Here is a 17,254-nt window from a genome sequence, read left to right as displayed (position 1 = left end):
TGTGTGTGTGTGTGTGTGTGTGTGTGTGTGTGTGTGTGTGTGTGTGTATGTATGTATGTATGTATGTATGTATGTATGTGTGTGTGTGTGACCACAGCTTGACAACCAGTGTTGGTATCTTTACATCCTCATAACTTAGCAGTTCAGCAAAATAAAATTGGTTGAATAAGTACCAGGCTCAAAAAAAAGTTCTGGGGTCGATTTATTCAAGTAAAACTCAAGGTGGCGGTCACATGACAGAAATAAGTAAAAGATTCTTGCACATACAAAAATATAAAATGCAAAATAATGAAAACATAATTACTTTTTAATTTTTCAATCTGCATGAGAGCTTTGTCAGTATATTTTTGTGCTTTGTCCATGTAGCCCGCCTGCATGGAATGCATCACTGTAACCTGTGGAAGGGAGAGAATAGCAACAGTGATGTTAGAGACATACAGAGTTGACTTACCCATTGTTTGATCATGCCAGCATGGAAAGCGGATGTTAAATAAGGATGATGATATATCAGTTAATGTCAAGTATTTTGAATTAAAGTAATAAGGCTTAAGACAGTCATATATATGTGAAGGGGTTAGGGTGTTAGTCATGTGGAAGCGCAATGGCCCAGTGGTTGGGGCAGCAGACTCGCGGTCATAGGATCGCGGTTTCAATTCCCAGACCGGGCGTTGTGAGTGTTTATAGAGCGAAAACACCTAAAGCTCCACGAGGCTCTGGCAGGGGATGGTGGCGAACCCTGCTGTACTCTTCCACCACAACTTTCTCTCATTCTTACTTCCTGTATCTGTTGTGCCTATAATTCAAAGGGTCAGCCTTGTCATACTGTGTCACACTGAATATCCCCAAGAACTGCGTTAAGGGTACACGTGTCTGTGGAGTGCTCAGCCACTTGCACATTAATTTCACGAGCAGGCTGTTCCGTTGATCGGATCAACTGGAACCCTCAACGCCATAAGCGATGGAGTGCTGACAACAACAACAGGGTGTTAGTCTCATGATCATCATGTCATGGGTTCAATTCCTGAACCGGGGAGCAGTGTCTTTAGGCAAGGTGTTTCACTTCACATTGTTAGTCGACCTAGATGAATGAATGTGTGTGTGTGTGTGTGTGTGTGTGTGTGTGTGGGTGTGTCTATCTGTCTGTCTCATTATTTTGACACTGCATAATAGTTGCAAACGTTTGTCACTATACTGATGCCCTTTGTTTCCAACATTCCAATGTGAAACATGACTAGCCATGAGGAAATACAATCTTGCTTGGAAGCAGGTGAGGGTTGGTAACAGGAAGAGCATCTGGGAGTAGAATAGCTGCCTCAACAAACTTCATCCAACCCATGCAAGCATAGTAAAATAGACATTAAAGTGATAATGATAATCTTTAATGATAGATGTGCAGTCTGTAGAAGTTGCTACCAATGTAAGATATGTTACATTTATTACAAATTATACAGTATACCACATAGACCCATGAATATATACATCCACATTGTTGATGGGTCAGCTGACTAACATATAATGAAACCACTGCCAGACAGATATTTTCCCCAGGGGAGATCTAATGCATGCCAAATGTATATTCAACCTCACTCTATGAATCACTTGTCAGATTTCAGAGGATGTTCTCTCATTAAATTGTAGCAATTTAAAAAAAACAAGTGTTGTTTCAGGGAGGTAGAGAAGGCATGAACTTTCTTTGTGGGTATATCATCAAGCTGATTCCCTAGCAAAGGATGCTGTGTAGCAGCATTCAAAATGGAACATAAAGTAAAATATGATACCACCCACCCATTTGGAGAGCAGTAACCTCCAAACAAGAACTGACTCAAGCCATGAAAACATTTCCAACACATGCCATCATGAAAAGATGTAAAATGATTATGATGAAGATGACAATTATGATGGCGATGTTGATGATGACGATGTTGTTGGTGGTGGTATCAGTGGTGCTTTTGTTCTCAATAAAATCACTGTTTGTGATAGTCAAGAAATATAGTCAATACTTCATACACAATGCTAAACAAATATTGAACCGATAATGAATGATCAATACCTGAAATTGATTGATTTTCATGATATAATGAATTTTTAATGAAACTTTAGACCAATGTAATCAATGGTTAATACAACTTTAATCAATAACCAATATCTAAATATCATTTCAGAAAAAAAAAAATCTAAATGATTTGAGTTCAAGTCAGTATGGGGTATCAAATAAAATTCTCAGTCATACTCACAAGATAAACTAAGACACACATATGTTCTTTGGGTAACCATTGGAACTGGTCTATCTGGTTGCTAGAAAGTGGTTCTGAAAAAACCAGGAAACACATCATCAAAAAAACTTGCAACACAGTTTTATATACATATGAAGCAGAACAGAGAAATTCTTGTCTGATATTGAATTTTCTTTTTCTTTTTTCAATAAACAAACTTTGCAGTCAATTTAAATATATTTCCAACACATTGACCTGAGAAAAGGGCATTTTCACTGCAATCTGCCACTAAGAAAAATTCTTGCTTGAGGAAAAAAATGTTAAAACATCAAAGCGATTTTATAGCACCCCCTATTGGGGTTTTCCATAACCCCAGACTGACAGACTGACCAAAGTATTGTGAGTGAATCTGGTAGCCAAAAACTACAAGCCTATCATATGTGTGTGTAAATATAAATAAGTGTTTAGGATAACTCCCACCTGTTTCCTCTTGGAGCACATCTGCTTATTCCATTATCATAATCAATATGTATCCATCCATAGTCATTGTTGTATGTAGATCAAAACACATTAAAATTGAGAATTATGGAAATATTATTTGCACAGTTGCTGAATAACAAAACAAGAAAATGGAAATTTTTTGGTACATGTGTAATGGAGATAAAATAATACCAAAGAATTTCATTTTTCTGTTTTGTGGGTGTGTATATATAGGCTTAGAGGTAAGGATATTCAGCTCATGAACATGAGGTCGTGAGTTCAATTTTTGACTTCGTTTCATGTTGCTTCAGTCCACTCAGCTAGCAAAAATGAGTAGTACTTGTATTTCAAAGGACCAGCCCTATCACATTCTTTATCATGCTGAAGCTTCCTGAGAACTATGTTAAGGGTACACGTGTCTGTGGAGTGCTCAGCCGTTTGCATGTTAATTTCATGAGCAGGCTGTTCTGTTGATTGTATCAACTGGAACCCACTTTGTAGTAACTGACAGACTGTCAGTTGATTTTATATATATATATATATATATATATATATATATATATAACATTAATAATAATGAGAATGGAACCAAACTGAGAGCAAACATGATATCTGCTTGGATAGTATATCCCTGCAAACTCATATATATATATATATATATATATATATATATATATATATTGGGTCATCCCATAAATAATGTTTTTTTTATACTTTTATTTTTCAAAATTAAGATAAAGTTCTTTTTTAATCTAAAATATACTCTCCTTCATTTTCCACCTATCTGGTAGACTTGCAAGGCCCCTCTTCAAAAGTCTACTTGTCCATGACAAAAAATACTCTTCTAGTGCTGTTCTGACCTTGTCTACAGAATTTATATTTTTTCTGTCCAAATGATTTTGAGGATTGCAGAATAAACGATAATCAGATGGGGCAATGTCCAAGTAGGGTATCGTTTCCCATTCGAACTGCTCCAGCCTTTGGAATGTTATTCTAGCTATATGTAGCCAAGCATTATCCTGATGGAAGAACATCTTTTGTTTCAAAACCAAAGATGGTTGTTTTTCTTCTCGTGCCAACTTGAGCCACTCAAACTGCTAGCAGTAGATCTCCTTTGTTATCATTTGGGTTTAAATGTTCAAATTGGACTAAACCCTTCATATCCCACCAAACAGATAACAACTTACATGGATGAAGACCTTCTTTAGCCTGGGGTGCCACTGTTTCTCCTTTCCCTAACCACTGTCAATGGCACTTGAGAACCCATTTTTCCATCACCAACCACTATTCAGTCCAAAAAAGAGCACACATTCACTCTCTGCGCATGATTAGACTCGGAAAGTTTGTGAGGAACCCATTGACCCAATTTGTTGACTTTTCCGATGGTATGCAGGTGTTGATGAATGGTTGAATAACAAATCCAAGTTTCTCTGCTAGTTCAACAGTTACAATGGGATTTTATTCCATCAGGGTTTGTAGGACGTCCTCGCCAAGCTCTACATATCTTCCAGGACAAGGCTCATCTTCTAGGCTGTAGTTTCTTTCTCAGAACTTCTGGAACTACCGTTGACACTGGCTTGCACTTACTGTCTGATTCCCATATACTGCATTAATATTCCTCGCACATTCTGTTGTGTTGTTGCCTTTATTGAACTCATAAAGCAAAATATGCTCCTTTATCACTTCCATTATAGCTTTGAAAAAAATAACTTTAAAAATTCAACTGCACTCTCCAAAACTTGCACTAAGAATAAAGAAAAGGTAAAATTACTATCTGCTTTTCTATCAAGTTGATGCAGGCAGTTTATCCCATTCCTGTCTGACTTAGTTTATGCAATTGACAAAACCACATTATTTATGGGATGACCCAATATGTGTGTGTGTGTGTGTGGGGGGGGTCTCTTGTCATAACATTGGGATGATTGTAAATGAGCACACCACCATCACACAAGCAATATTGTTGGTTTCCAGTCTTCTAAGAAAAACATGTCTAACCATGGGGAAATATTACTTTGCTTGGAAACAGAAAGGGCACCTGGCTGAAGAAAATCTGTCTCAACAAAATTCTGTGTGACCAATGCAAGCATGGAAAAGTGGACATTAAACAAGGATGAAAATGATATATGATCAATGAATTAGACGCATCAATGGTATCTCATGATAATAAAATAACACTGGATTTTAAATATAGAGTCATGTCTAAATAGTTTAATGTCTTTAGTTCTATTAATCATCTTTCAATTTTAAATAAAAAAAATTTTTTTCAACTTACCATCATCTGAATGTAACTGGGTAACTGTTTGTATACTCTGTTGTAACTGTTTTAAACATGGTTTTACACTTTTTACCTGAAAGAGAACAAAAAATTAAAAAACAACTGATTTGGCATTAAATTAACTGATTTCTGATACTGAAATAAGAATTAATTGATTAATAATTAACAGGAGATATTAACCCTTTCATTATTGTATTTCTACTGAAGTACACTTCCTTCATTTCAAAATTTGAAAATAATGAAAAATTTAGTAAAACAACTCAGTCGTTATTAGGCTGGTGTTTAGAGTACAAATTAACATGTAATTTTGATGGAAAGCTTTTAATTGAGATCACTTCAAAACAGGAAGTTTGCATCATAGAGCCAGAGGCATTCATTCTCAGGTGAGTTGATATCAAAAGGGCTAAGAGAATTAAATATTTAATTAAAACAAACATTAGATTATGCTCCATTCTACTGATATACATTTTTGTTTTTAGAAAAGCATCTGCATATAATATAATTCAATATAAATGTTGGCTGATTTATTTTTCCAGTCACGTTAGTGGAGGCACAATGGCAGCCATAGGATCGCGGTTTCGATTCCCAGACCGGGCGTTGTGAGTGTTTATTGAGCAAAAACACCTAAAGCTCCACGAGACTCCGGCAGGGGATGGTTACGAACCCTGCTGTACTCTTTCACCACAACTTTCTCTCACTCTTACTTCATGTTTCTGTTGTGCCTGTAATTCAAAGGATCAGCCTTGTCACTGTGTCACGCTGAATATCCCCCGAGAACTACGTTAAAGGTGCACGTGTCCGTGGAGTGCTCAGCCACTTGCACGTTAATTTCACGAGCAGGTTGTTCCGTTGATCGGATCAACTGGAACCCTCGACGTCGTAAGCAACGGAGTGCCAACAACAACAACCAGTCACATTTTACACCAGATAGAGAGGGAGTGAGAGAATGAAAGAGAGATAGAGCAAACATAGGAGGTATAGGGCAGGTGCATAAACTAGACTTGGTGGCAGGAGGAAGAGGAGAGGGAATAAATCATAATAATTATGCAAATGAGAAATTTGGTTTATTTAATTTCATTTTAGTGATACATATTTTCATTTTGAAAATTAGTATTCATTTCCTCATTTTGTATAAGCATCAAATAACGCGATAAAAGATGAATTATAATTAATATATGTATGTCATATTTACTGCTATTACCCACTGTAGCAAAAGTATACTTCAAAGTTACTCATCATATAACAGTTAAACACTTTAGTAATAAAATAATTCTAAAACAATTTATCTTTACGTGTTCCAATCATTGGACTGCAACCATTCTGGGGCATCACCCTGAAGGGTTTAGATTAATAAAACACTTGCCCAAGGTGCCACACAGTGGGACTAAACCCAAAACCATATGGTTGCAAAGTGAACTTCTTAACCACACAGCTACCTCTGTGCCAATGGCTACACCCTACATCTATGCTCACACCTGTGCCTAGACAAGTTAAGAATATATCACAATCAACAGACAATTCCAATAAATATCTTACTTAGAAAGAATGAAATATATCAATAACAACGGAAATGATACATCATCATTATCATCATTTAGCATCGGTTTTCCATACTGGCATAAGTAAGATGGTTTGACTGGGGATGGTAAATTGGAGAGCTGCACCAGGCTCCATCTGTTTAGGCTCGGTTTCTACAGCTGGTTGCCCTTCCTAATGCCAACCATTCCACAGAATGTACTGGGTATCTTTAATGTGTCACCAGCACAGGTGCTTTTCGCATGTCACCAGCAATGGCCACAGATACGATTTCACTTAGCTTGACACACTTAAAGGTTGAATGATGAAAATTAAAAGTTTGAATGACAAAAGCCAAAAAAGAAAAAAGAAAGGAAAAAACAATATATTATATACACACCTGCCCAGCCATTAAATAGTGACAAACTTGAAGAACTAAGAAAAATACATTAAGAGATTCTTTTTGAGTTGGTGATCCTTGATAACGTTCAATTAAAGCACCGGCCATTGAAAGAACCTCCTTCACCTCAGGCATCTTTTTATCAACTAATAGTAACTAGAAATAAAGAAACAAGAAAATCAAATAGGTACAAATAATCAATAAAGACAGACAAAATGAAATTTAAAAAGTAACACTAACATTAATCCAACTTGAAATTCAACTTTAAACCATATCTGTTATCTCTTCTCTATACGTGCCATGCATAAGGGCATCAACGATCATGAACTTCCATGCCCAAGTATTAACATTTATGATTTTTCTTGTGAAAGATACAACAGTGATTTTTCTGTTTGCCTTCTGCTTGTTCAGTTAAAGTTTACTCTGTTAGTCCCCTGCTCTCCTGAGCTTATCCCTTAACCCTTTAGCATTTAATCTGGCCATACCCAGCCCAAATAATCTGTTTTATGTTTAAAACTGACCAGAACCAACCTCTCATATCTACCCTACAATGTCATTCTAAAAATATACAAACACCATTAAATCTTGAAGCTACAAAATAATGCAAGATTAATTCAAAGCAATGTGAATAAATAAGCAATACATTTGGCAAAAAATCTGAATGCGAAAGGATTAACCACAGTTTAAGCTTTAACCCTTAGGCAAGGAGACTGGTTCATGTAACACCAGAGAATATCTCATATATTGGTGGCCCTGTGTAATACATGTATAAAGGCTATTGCTCCTCAAATTCATTATGCCTTACCCGCTGGACATTTCCAAAGATGAGTAAAAGATTTGTCAATGGAAGGCCTACAAATAAACCACAGTGCAATAATTTGGGACTAAAAATATTCAGAGGAGAGCCAAGAAAAAATTAAACTACAGGTGGAGTAAGGAGCAATGACTTTGCAATGAGATGGAACTTACCATTCCTTTACTGAGTAGAAACAATAGGCGTAGGTAATCAGACTTGGCTGACAAAGCAAATTCGGAACCAACACCCAATAACTGGCATGCAGACACATAGTCTCGTTCAGAGGCATGGATTTGCTGATCAAAGGCAAAAAAAACAAAAAACAATAAAAACAAATTCTATTTAAAACAATGCAATAAACAAAATGATTCCAAATAAAATGGTCAATTTAACTGAGATCTAGTTGCAGAGATGTTCAGATTTATCAATTTATAGGCAGAGGCTTTAATTCCTAATTTAACTAAAAGTATATATATATAAATATGAGAGATCACTATATGGATCCCTTCTATGTATACACACAGGTGCAGTGATGCAAACAGAAGAAATAGAATTCAAAATATGAGTAAATGAATATTTTCATTGATATTAAGCAGAAGCAACAGAGTGACTCAAGGGATGAGAGTTTCGGACATCATTGGCACTTATCAAACTAGTATGATAAGTGCCAACACACAAAACTTTCAGCCTTGATAAGTGCCAATGCACAAAACTCTTGGTCCTTGAGTCACTCTATTACTTCTGCTATATATTAATATATATATATATATAAAACCTTCTTTTTAGTTGGCATGTAAATAATAATTGACAAGCTTGTGTGCTATAAACATCCTGTTAAATCAAATCAACTCCCAGTTGATTTGATTCCCAGTTGGAACCACTTCATTTTATTTCCACAACTTATGTCCTTGACAAAGGCACAAACATTACAATATACATTTCTATTTCCTCAAAATTCCTGGTCTCATTATTTATGGCAGAAACTAATATTAATGCCACAATTAAATTATTGTTTCAACTCCTGGGAATGTTATCCTCATTGATAGAGTAGTGGAACTGAAGAAATGGTAGAGATTTAGAGTATTCAGAACAAGCCTTGTACTTTCACCATTTTTTTCATCATTGATACAATAAGTACCAACTAAGTACTGGGATTCATTCAATGACTAAACCGCCCCTTATAATGTGTCGCCTTGTGCCTATGTCAGTGATCTATTATTATTATAAGCGAGCTAACATTTAAGGTGGTGAGCTGGCAGAATCGTTAGCACACTGGCCAAAATGCTTAGCATTTCATTCATCTTTACATTCTGAATCCAAATTCTACAGAGATCAACTTTGCTTTTTATCCTTTCAGGATTGCTAAATTAAGTACCAGTCAAGCACTGGGGTCGATGCAATCAACTAGAGCCCCTACCCACAAATTTCAGCCCTTGTGCTGATAGTAGAAAGGATTATTGTTAAGATAGTAAAACTGACAATGTTAGCACATCAAACAAAATGCTTAGCATTTCTTCAGGCCCTTTATTGGCAAACTGCCAAAGGCCACAATCACTTGAAGCAATTTGGTGATTTGATGTGTTTGAGTCCATTTGTTACATTGTTTGTTTTTCCATAACATGGCTTGGATAGAAATTGATTTTGAAGCAGGATTTTAGTCAGATGCCCTTTTTATTACCAATTCTCACCTGTTTGTTTGTTTGTTTTTTTAAAGAAGGGATTTTTTTTTTATTTCACAGGTCTTCAAAAGCAAAGAACAACCAGTAACAGTGTCAACAAGGAGTGTAAACATCATCAATGCACCTACATGTACATAGACGGAGACATACACACACACAAGGTTTCCTACAGTTTCCATCTATCAAATTCACTCAGAAGGCATTATTCAACACAAATCTATCCAACATAAAAAGCAATACTTACTGCAAGATGGAAAAGAAGTCGACAATGCCAATAGGGAGCTTGCTGTGACACCTCAATTGCCTTTTTCAAAATAGGTTTAGCACGGTCTACTTGCTGCTATAAAAGATCAATAAAAACTCGTGTAAGACAAGATTATGGATCACAAAAGAAAAAAAAGATTTCATATATCTAACATAGTTTAACGAATAAGGTAAACTCAAATATTTCCTCAAAAGGATTTTTTATGACCAAAGTTCCTAGCTGAGTTGTTTTAACAAAATTTTCAATTTAGTCTATTCATCTGTCGCTTATAATTTTCAATCATTTAGATACAGAGTGCAACAAACAAACTTCCCACATTTTATAGGTTGACCAATGTTTCAACAAATATGCATGGTGTGCACCAATCCAAATCATGGTACCTGGAAAAAAAAACTGTAAAACATTTGCTACATGAAGGCACCATTACCACCTGACAAACTTCACTCATAACACACCAATGGCCATGTAAAATATGAGAGATTTATCCCCTCACACTCTCACACACTTCAAATCACAAATAGTCCACTCAACCTGGTTAAAAACAGAACCATAAAATGTAGTTTTAAAAACAAAGGCAGAAGTGAGTGCTCACAACATCATTAGTAAACTTACAAACATGACATGGGACACAAGTCCTCAGACCCAACATTCAACTAGTTTAGTTCCTTATCACCACCAACCCAACATGGGTAAGATCTAACTATGCTAAGAAACTAGGTCCAGCCCTCCATGTCTCCTGATCACAGGCTGTTTTAGAATACCAAATATTAACAGACTGTGCATTCTAACAGATGTAACCGCACCAGCCAACAGCCTCTGTATTCTTGCAGACACAGCCACACTAGCTAATGGATCAACAACCAGTATGAAGGAAGGTCAGCACCAATAGCAAATTGATGGATGTTACTCTGTTTTATCAAAATCCAATTCAGAGCCACAAAGAAATGTGTTCAACATCAACTGAACAAAAGTTAACAACTTTTTTCTTTTTAAACTTTTAGTAATCAAATGAAAATGCATGGTCTTGTGGTCAGGATGTTGCACTCACAATCACAAGGTTATGGTTTTGATTCTCAGAGCAGGTAGTGCATTGTGTGCTTGAGCAAAACATTTCATTTCACATTGCTCCAGTTCACCCAGCTATAAATGAGTTCCAGCAACAGCTGAGAAGTTAACCCTGCAATGAACCAGTGTCCTGTTCAAGGGGAAGTATTGAAATCTCAGTCACTTATACACCGGGCAAACTGGGAAACCTGAATCAGAATGAAAGGCAATGTCGATGTGCCTTCACAGGGCCTCCAAGATTGTTGGGAGGGAGTCTGGGTATCTTCAGACCAAACATCTGGCCTAAATACTTGCAAAAAGAATAAGGTCCACCAACGGTACCCAAGGTATGAAGTGGTAGTTTTGAAGTGAGTAACAGACAGAAGTAAACCCAATAAAATGACCAAGTCCTTGCTGTAAGAAATAGTAGCACTGTAAACCTGATGAGTGTTCAGTTCAGTTCCTCTTGTAAGTATAGTTCTGTCAAACTAACTAACTTTAAACATATTATATATAAAACAGAGAATTTTCAGTGGCACCTGTACAACCAAATGGTTTCTGGGTTTCACAATTATGAATTAGTCTCCAGGGGAGGAAGATTAGTGCCTCTAGCCTTTCCAGGGCTTCTAAGCCAACAGACAACTGGTTCATCATCATCATCATTTAAGGTTCTCCTTCCATGCTGGCATGGGCTGGATGGTTTGACAGGAGCTGGCCAGAAGACTACACCAGGCTACTGTGTCTGTTTTGGCATGGTTTTTACAGCTGGATACCCTTCCAAATGTCAACCACTTCATAATGTGGACTGGATGCTTTTTACAGGGCACCAGCAAAGTTACCAAGTAACTTGCAAGACAAGGAATTTTGGATATCATTCATAAAATGTAAATGACAATACAGAGATCTTTGATAACTTTTACAATGCAGCACACAATTATAATTTCAATATAATTTAATATTTAATCTCTTGCATTACAAACCATTAATTTATGAAATCAAACAATTACAACAACTGCAGTGTGCCCTGATTGTCTTAAGTCTACCAAGCTATAATAAAACAGTTGCCACTTAACAGTAAACCCAAGTAAACCCATCTTTAACCATTTATCTTCAAATGTACACATCTAACAGAAATATTTAAAATGGAAATTCAAGTGAAAAAGAAATTACAAGAAAGATGGAGGGAATGTTGTCAGAACTGAGGACTGAAAAAGAAATTTTAAAAAATATAAAAACAAGAAGCACCTACCTGCTTTTCATAAATCTGTGCCAAAACACTAGCTGCTTCAAACCGTACATCATCTGCAGCAGCCATCTTTGTAACATTAAGGACAATATATTGACAAGTATAAAACATTGATATTTATTATATGAAGCAATGCCTAAGTGAAGATAGCACTCATTACATGATTGAGAGTATGTGATGTAAGTGTACACATATATATCCACAACTACAAACAAACCAGGCATGAGTCAAGAGTAAATACTCAAGGTAGACACTAAGAAAATTGTCAACACAAAACTTCATCACTATAATGTATAAAATTAGTTTAACAAAAACATTTGCATATGTGTGTATACATACATGATGGATGTCTACTTGTTAGATGAGCATGACCACTGCTGACAGGTCAGCGTCAGCTGTGCACAAGCAATGGTTTTAAGTTGAGTGCAGCTTGCACAATACCAAAATGACTCTCACTAGCAATACCAAGAAGTGCCCAGAGACAAGCAAAGAGCAAGATATCAAACTCAGTAGAGCAACAGGTTTTATATATGAGTTAGTCAACTCCTAGATGGATGCCTTAGCAAAGATCAAGGATCCTTCACTCCAAGTGAGTTTAATGTGCCCTCGAACACCAACCCAACTATTTCTACAGCCTGCTGCTCATGTGTTAGCTAACCCACAGCTGGGACCCTGAAGGTGTTACCACTCAAGGACAGAATAGACCTGGAAACAATAGTGGCTAAGGGGTGGTTTCACACTCCTCAAAACCTTGGAACTCCTGAAACGGAGGACCCCACTACCGGATGTTGTTTAAAGTCATACCCAGGACATACATACATATATGTGTGTATGTATAAGCGTATATACGTCTTTGTGTATATATAAAAATATATACGTTCGTGTGTGTGTGTGTGGTGATAGTAACACTCCAAGGAAAGCTAGCAGGCTGAAAATACTATCACCACTATTCTTATAAATGTATAATAAATATGTACTCTACAAGAAGTATTCACTAATCCTTTAGTTTAATGTTAAATTGCAATTGCTCTTCTTATAACTTGATATAAAAGTGTGTTTGTACCTTTTATCTTTTACTTGTTTCAGTCATTGGACTGCAGCCATGCTGGGGCAATGCCTTGAAGGGTTTAGTTGAACAAATTAACACCAATAGTTATTTCTCAAGTCTGGTACTTATTGTAATAGTCTCTTTTACTAAACTGCAATGTTATGGGGACATAAATAAACCAACACCAATAATCAAGTGAGGGGGCACACAAACACACACACACACACACACAAGCTTCTTTCAGTTTCTGTCAGCCAAATCCACTAACAAGGCTTTGGTCAGCCCAGAGCTATAGAAGAAAACACTTGCCCAAAGTACCATGCAGTGAGACTGAACATAAACCATGAAATCAAGAAGCAGACTTCTTAACCACATCAGCCAAATATTTAAAATAACAAAAGCCATTCATGGTACCCACATTAAGATGAGTGAAGGGGAAAAGAGGTTAAAAGCACTTTTTCTTCATTTTTAAGAAAACAAATAACTTATAGAATAGAATGATTAAAATAGTTCAACTGAGATCACAGATTTATGAAAAGATTATCAAGGGAAACTAGACTAAGTTTAATGATTAAGTGGTTTGGTCACTCGCTCCTTTTGACAGCAGGTGATTATGTAATATTTCTGCAAATAAAAGCATGTGAAAATGTTTTTTGTATCTTAGCATACTTAAGAAAAATAGTTTTTAATTTTGTACAAGAAGGTGTGAAGAGGATGAGTATTTGTGGTGTTGGATTATTAAATAATACTTTGCCAAAATACAATATATTATACTCTTATACAAGGACAATAATCACCTTATCATCATCATTAACATCCATAATCTATGCTGGCATGGGATGGATGATTTGACAGAATCAGACATCCGAGGATTGTATTGTGCTCCATTGTCTACTTTGGAATGGTTTCTACAGCTGAATGCCTTTTCTAATACCAAACACTTTACAATATGTACTGGATGCTTTTTCCATGCCATCTGCACTGACAAGGTTGCCATGCAGTTTGCAAGACTATGAACCCCAAGTGAAGCAGCTTTATGTTAGAAGATGAAGAAAGGGACCAGCGCAGAACAGATTATGAAGGGACTAGCGCAGAAAAAGATTTATGAAGGGACCAGTGCAGAACAGATTTCTCACTGTAAAAGAGCTACATGATAACTCACATTCCAAAAGAGAGGGTAGGGGGAGATTGGGGTGGGGCTGGGTGAGGGGCACCTGCTCAAATCTATAAACATAAAGATCCACCTTAATCTATGGATAAAACGGAACTAAAATAAAATCCAGATATTGCATAAAATTACTAAAAAGTTAGACCTCTATGGATACCAATGATATGTAAATAGCTGTGCATTAGATATAATTGTGATATTTTTGTAACTCTGAACTAAGAGAGGAATCTTTCTTGGACACTTGTATCACAATAAAATTTAGCTATCATAGAGAATCTATGTATGCTAGGTGAACGCAAGTACACAGTCTAAAAACAATAAAATGCACAAAATAAACATCTAAACCCAAACTAGATGTATATTATCTTTAAATCACCACTATTATGGAAAAACAAAATAAAAAATAACTGCTACTATTTAGTAAGTTCAAGAGACCAATGGGAATAATCTCCCCTTGATGAGGTTATTTACTTGAATTTTAGCTTGAAGCTGCTATGGAAAGTAGAAAGCTGCAGAATATTCAAAGTAAAACAATGTGCAAAATGCTTTTCTCAAAAGGTATTATCAACACACATGAAACATTCCCAACTGGGAATTATAAACCTGAATGCAGATTCAGATGACTGAAAACTCCCTAAACAATTTACAATGTCTCTCTCCTCACCACTACATTTGAAATATAATTATAAAATCTAGTTAACATGTACCTTTTGTCACAAAAATAAAGATTAAAATTACAAGTACATATAAATAAATATATAGTTTTCATATAATCTCTCTCTCTCTCTCTCTCTCTCTCTCTCTCTCTCTCTCTCTGTACTATGCCCATAGGTATCTAATTATACAATTACCTGAGCGTTCACCCTGATACATTATCTCCACCATCATTTCTCTCTTTCTTGCTAGGGTAGCTATGTACCTCCTCTACAGCAAGACACCTGAGAACAGGGTGTCCAAGTTAAATCTTTTGATATCAACCCACCTGAAACTGCATCAGGTACTATGATACAAACTTCAAGTTTTAAAATGCTCTAAATAAAAATCTTCCATCAAAATTTCTTGTTAATTTAGATTCCAAACTCCAACTTAATAATGACATCATTATTTAACTAAATTCTTCATTATTTTCAAAATTAATCAAATCAAAGGCAATGTATTTCAACAGAAATATCTTTCAGTCATTGAGTATGGCCATGCTGGAGAACGACCATGAAGGGTTTAGTCAAACAAGATAAAATGACCCCAGTACTTAGTGTGATATTTATTCTATCAAATCCTTTTGCTTAACTGCTACGTTACAGGGATGTAAACAAACCAACCCTGGTTGTCAAGAAATGTGGAGGAGACAAAGACACACACACACACTTTATTTTTATATATATATATATATATATATATGTCCATAAAGTTTCTTTACAACTTCAAAAATTTATTACAAAGGCAATTGATTGGATATGTGTAATAGATTTGTTCTATGTACTCAGTGGTTATCAAAAGTTTTAACCACATTGCATTTGTGTTTTTCAGGTACTCTGTTGGTGGAAAAGGGTTCTGTTAAATGAAACCCTTAAAAAATGGCTACTCTTCAAGAAAAGACACAATGTGTATGATGGTTTATTGAAACAAAATCAGACATGCAGACCCAGCAAAACTACAGGATTAAGTATCCATAAAGTCATGCATGGCACAAGAAATTTATGGAAACAAAAACAGTATTGGATAAAGGGAAGAGTGGACAACCAAAATTATCTGAGGAAAATATCTCCTATAAAGTCCATACGTACTGTTGCCAGACAGTCACAGATACAGTGTTCAACAGTGTACAAAGTCTTACACAGTAACTTGAAATTGTATGTTTACCAGGTGCAATTCATACAAGCACTCAAACCAAATGATAAACCAAAACAAAAAGAGTTTGCAGTTAACATGCTGGAACAAATTTCTGAGGATGCAGCATTCCTCACCTGAGAGCGTTTTAAGTGATGAGGCAACCTTTCATGTTTCAGGGAAACTGAACACATAATGTGAGGATTTGGGGATCAAAACACCCTCACATGACAAGACAACTTCACCAATATAGTCCAAAGGTGAATGTCTGATGTGGAATGATGAACAATCAAATCATTGTTACATTTTTCTTCATGGAGGGATCAATTTCTCCAAATGTTTACCATGATCTTTAGACAGAATATGTGGCACCACAACTGGATGATCATCAACCAAACATCATTTTCCAGCAGGATGGTGCACCACCACATTGGGGACTGCATGTTCGTGGGTTCCTAAATCAAACATTACCAGATATGGTGGAGTGGAAGGGATGGCCCAATTCCCTGGCCACCTTGTTCCCCAGATATCACTACCCTGGACTTTTTTTCTATGGGGTTTGTTAAACACATTGTGTATCGAACAAAGATATGGGAGCAAATGGTCACTGATATGAAGCAAATGGTCACTGATGCTATTGCCACCATTGATAAGGCTATGCTACAGCAAACATGGCAAGAAATTGCTTATCAACTTGCTGTGCTTTGTGCAATTAATGGTGCCCATCTAGATGTTTTAAATGAGGCAAAATAACTTCAATATTTACTCCTTTTCTAATAATTTCCACAGATTTATCTATATGTTTGCTTTTGTAATAAATTTTTGAAATTGTAGAGACTTTATGGACACCCAATATATATTTTGTTCTTTTACTGGTTTTAGTCATTTGACTGAGGCCATGCTGGTGCACTGCCTTGACAGGTTTTAGTTGAACAAATCGAGCCTAGGACTTAGCTTTCAAGTCCAGTACTTGTTCTATCAGTCTCTTTTGCCAAGGTGCTAAGTTACAGGGATATAAACACACCAACACCAGTTGTCAAGCAGTGATGGGGGAGTGAACAAAGAGGGACACAAAGAGACACACACAAACACAGACACACACATTATATATATATATATATATATATACACACACACACACACACAGTCCCACTGCATGGCACCTTAAGCAAGTATCTTCTACTATAGCCTTGGGACAACCACAGCCTTGTGTGGATTTGGTAGACGGAAACTAAAAGCAGTGTGTGTGTGTGTGTGTGTGTGTGTGTGTGTATATATATATATATATATATATATAT

The 17,254-nt window shown here is 36.2% G+C and overlaps 1 protein-coding gene across 1 annotated transcript in view; it reads right to left on the bottom strand.

Annotated features, from left to right (window-relative positions):
* Positions 1-17,254, bottom strand: part of LOC106874245 (MAU2 chromatid cohesion factor homolog) — an 84,943-nt gene that overhangs the window by 26,522 nt on the left and 41,167 nt on the right. The window contains exons 3-9 of the mRNA XM_014921901.2: positions 11,917-11,982; positions 9,603-9,698; positions 7,853-7,975; positions 6,884-7,039; positions 4,966-5,041; positions 2,235-2,308; positions 305-395 (exon numbers count right to left, since the gene is read on the bottom strand). Of these exons, the coding sequence (XP_014777387.1) occupies positions 305-395; positions 2,235-2,308; positions 4,966-5,041; positions 6,884-7,039; positions 7,853-7,975; positions 9,603-9,698; positions 11,917-11,982 (682 nt within the window). The remainder of the gene's footprint in view (positions 1-304; positions 396-2,234; positions 2,309-4,965; positions 5,042-6,883; positions 7,040-7,852; positions 7,976-9,602; positions 9,699-11,916; positions 11,983-17,254) is intronic.

Source organism: Octopus bimaculoides, chromosome 2 (assembly GCF_001194135.2).
Source record: "Octopus bimaculoides isolate UCB-OBI-ISO-001 chromosome 2, ASM119413v2, whole genome shotgun sequence".
Taxonomy (NCBI): Eukaryota; Metazoa; Mollusca; class Cephalopoda; order Octopoda; family Octopodidae; genus Octopus; species Octopus bimaculoides.
This window is presented reverse-complemented; position numbering and strand designations above follow the sequence as displayed.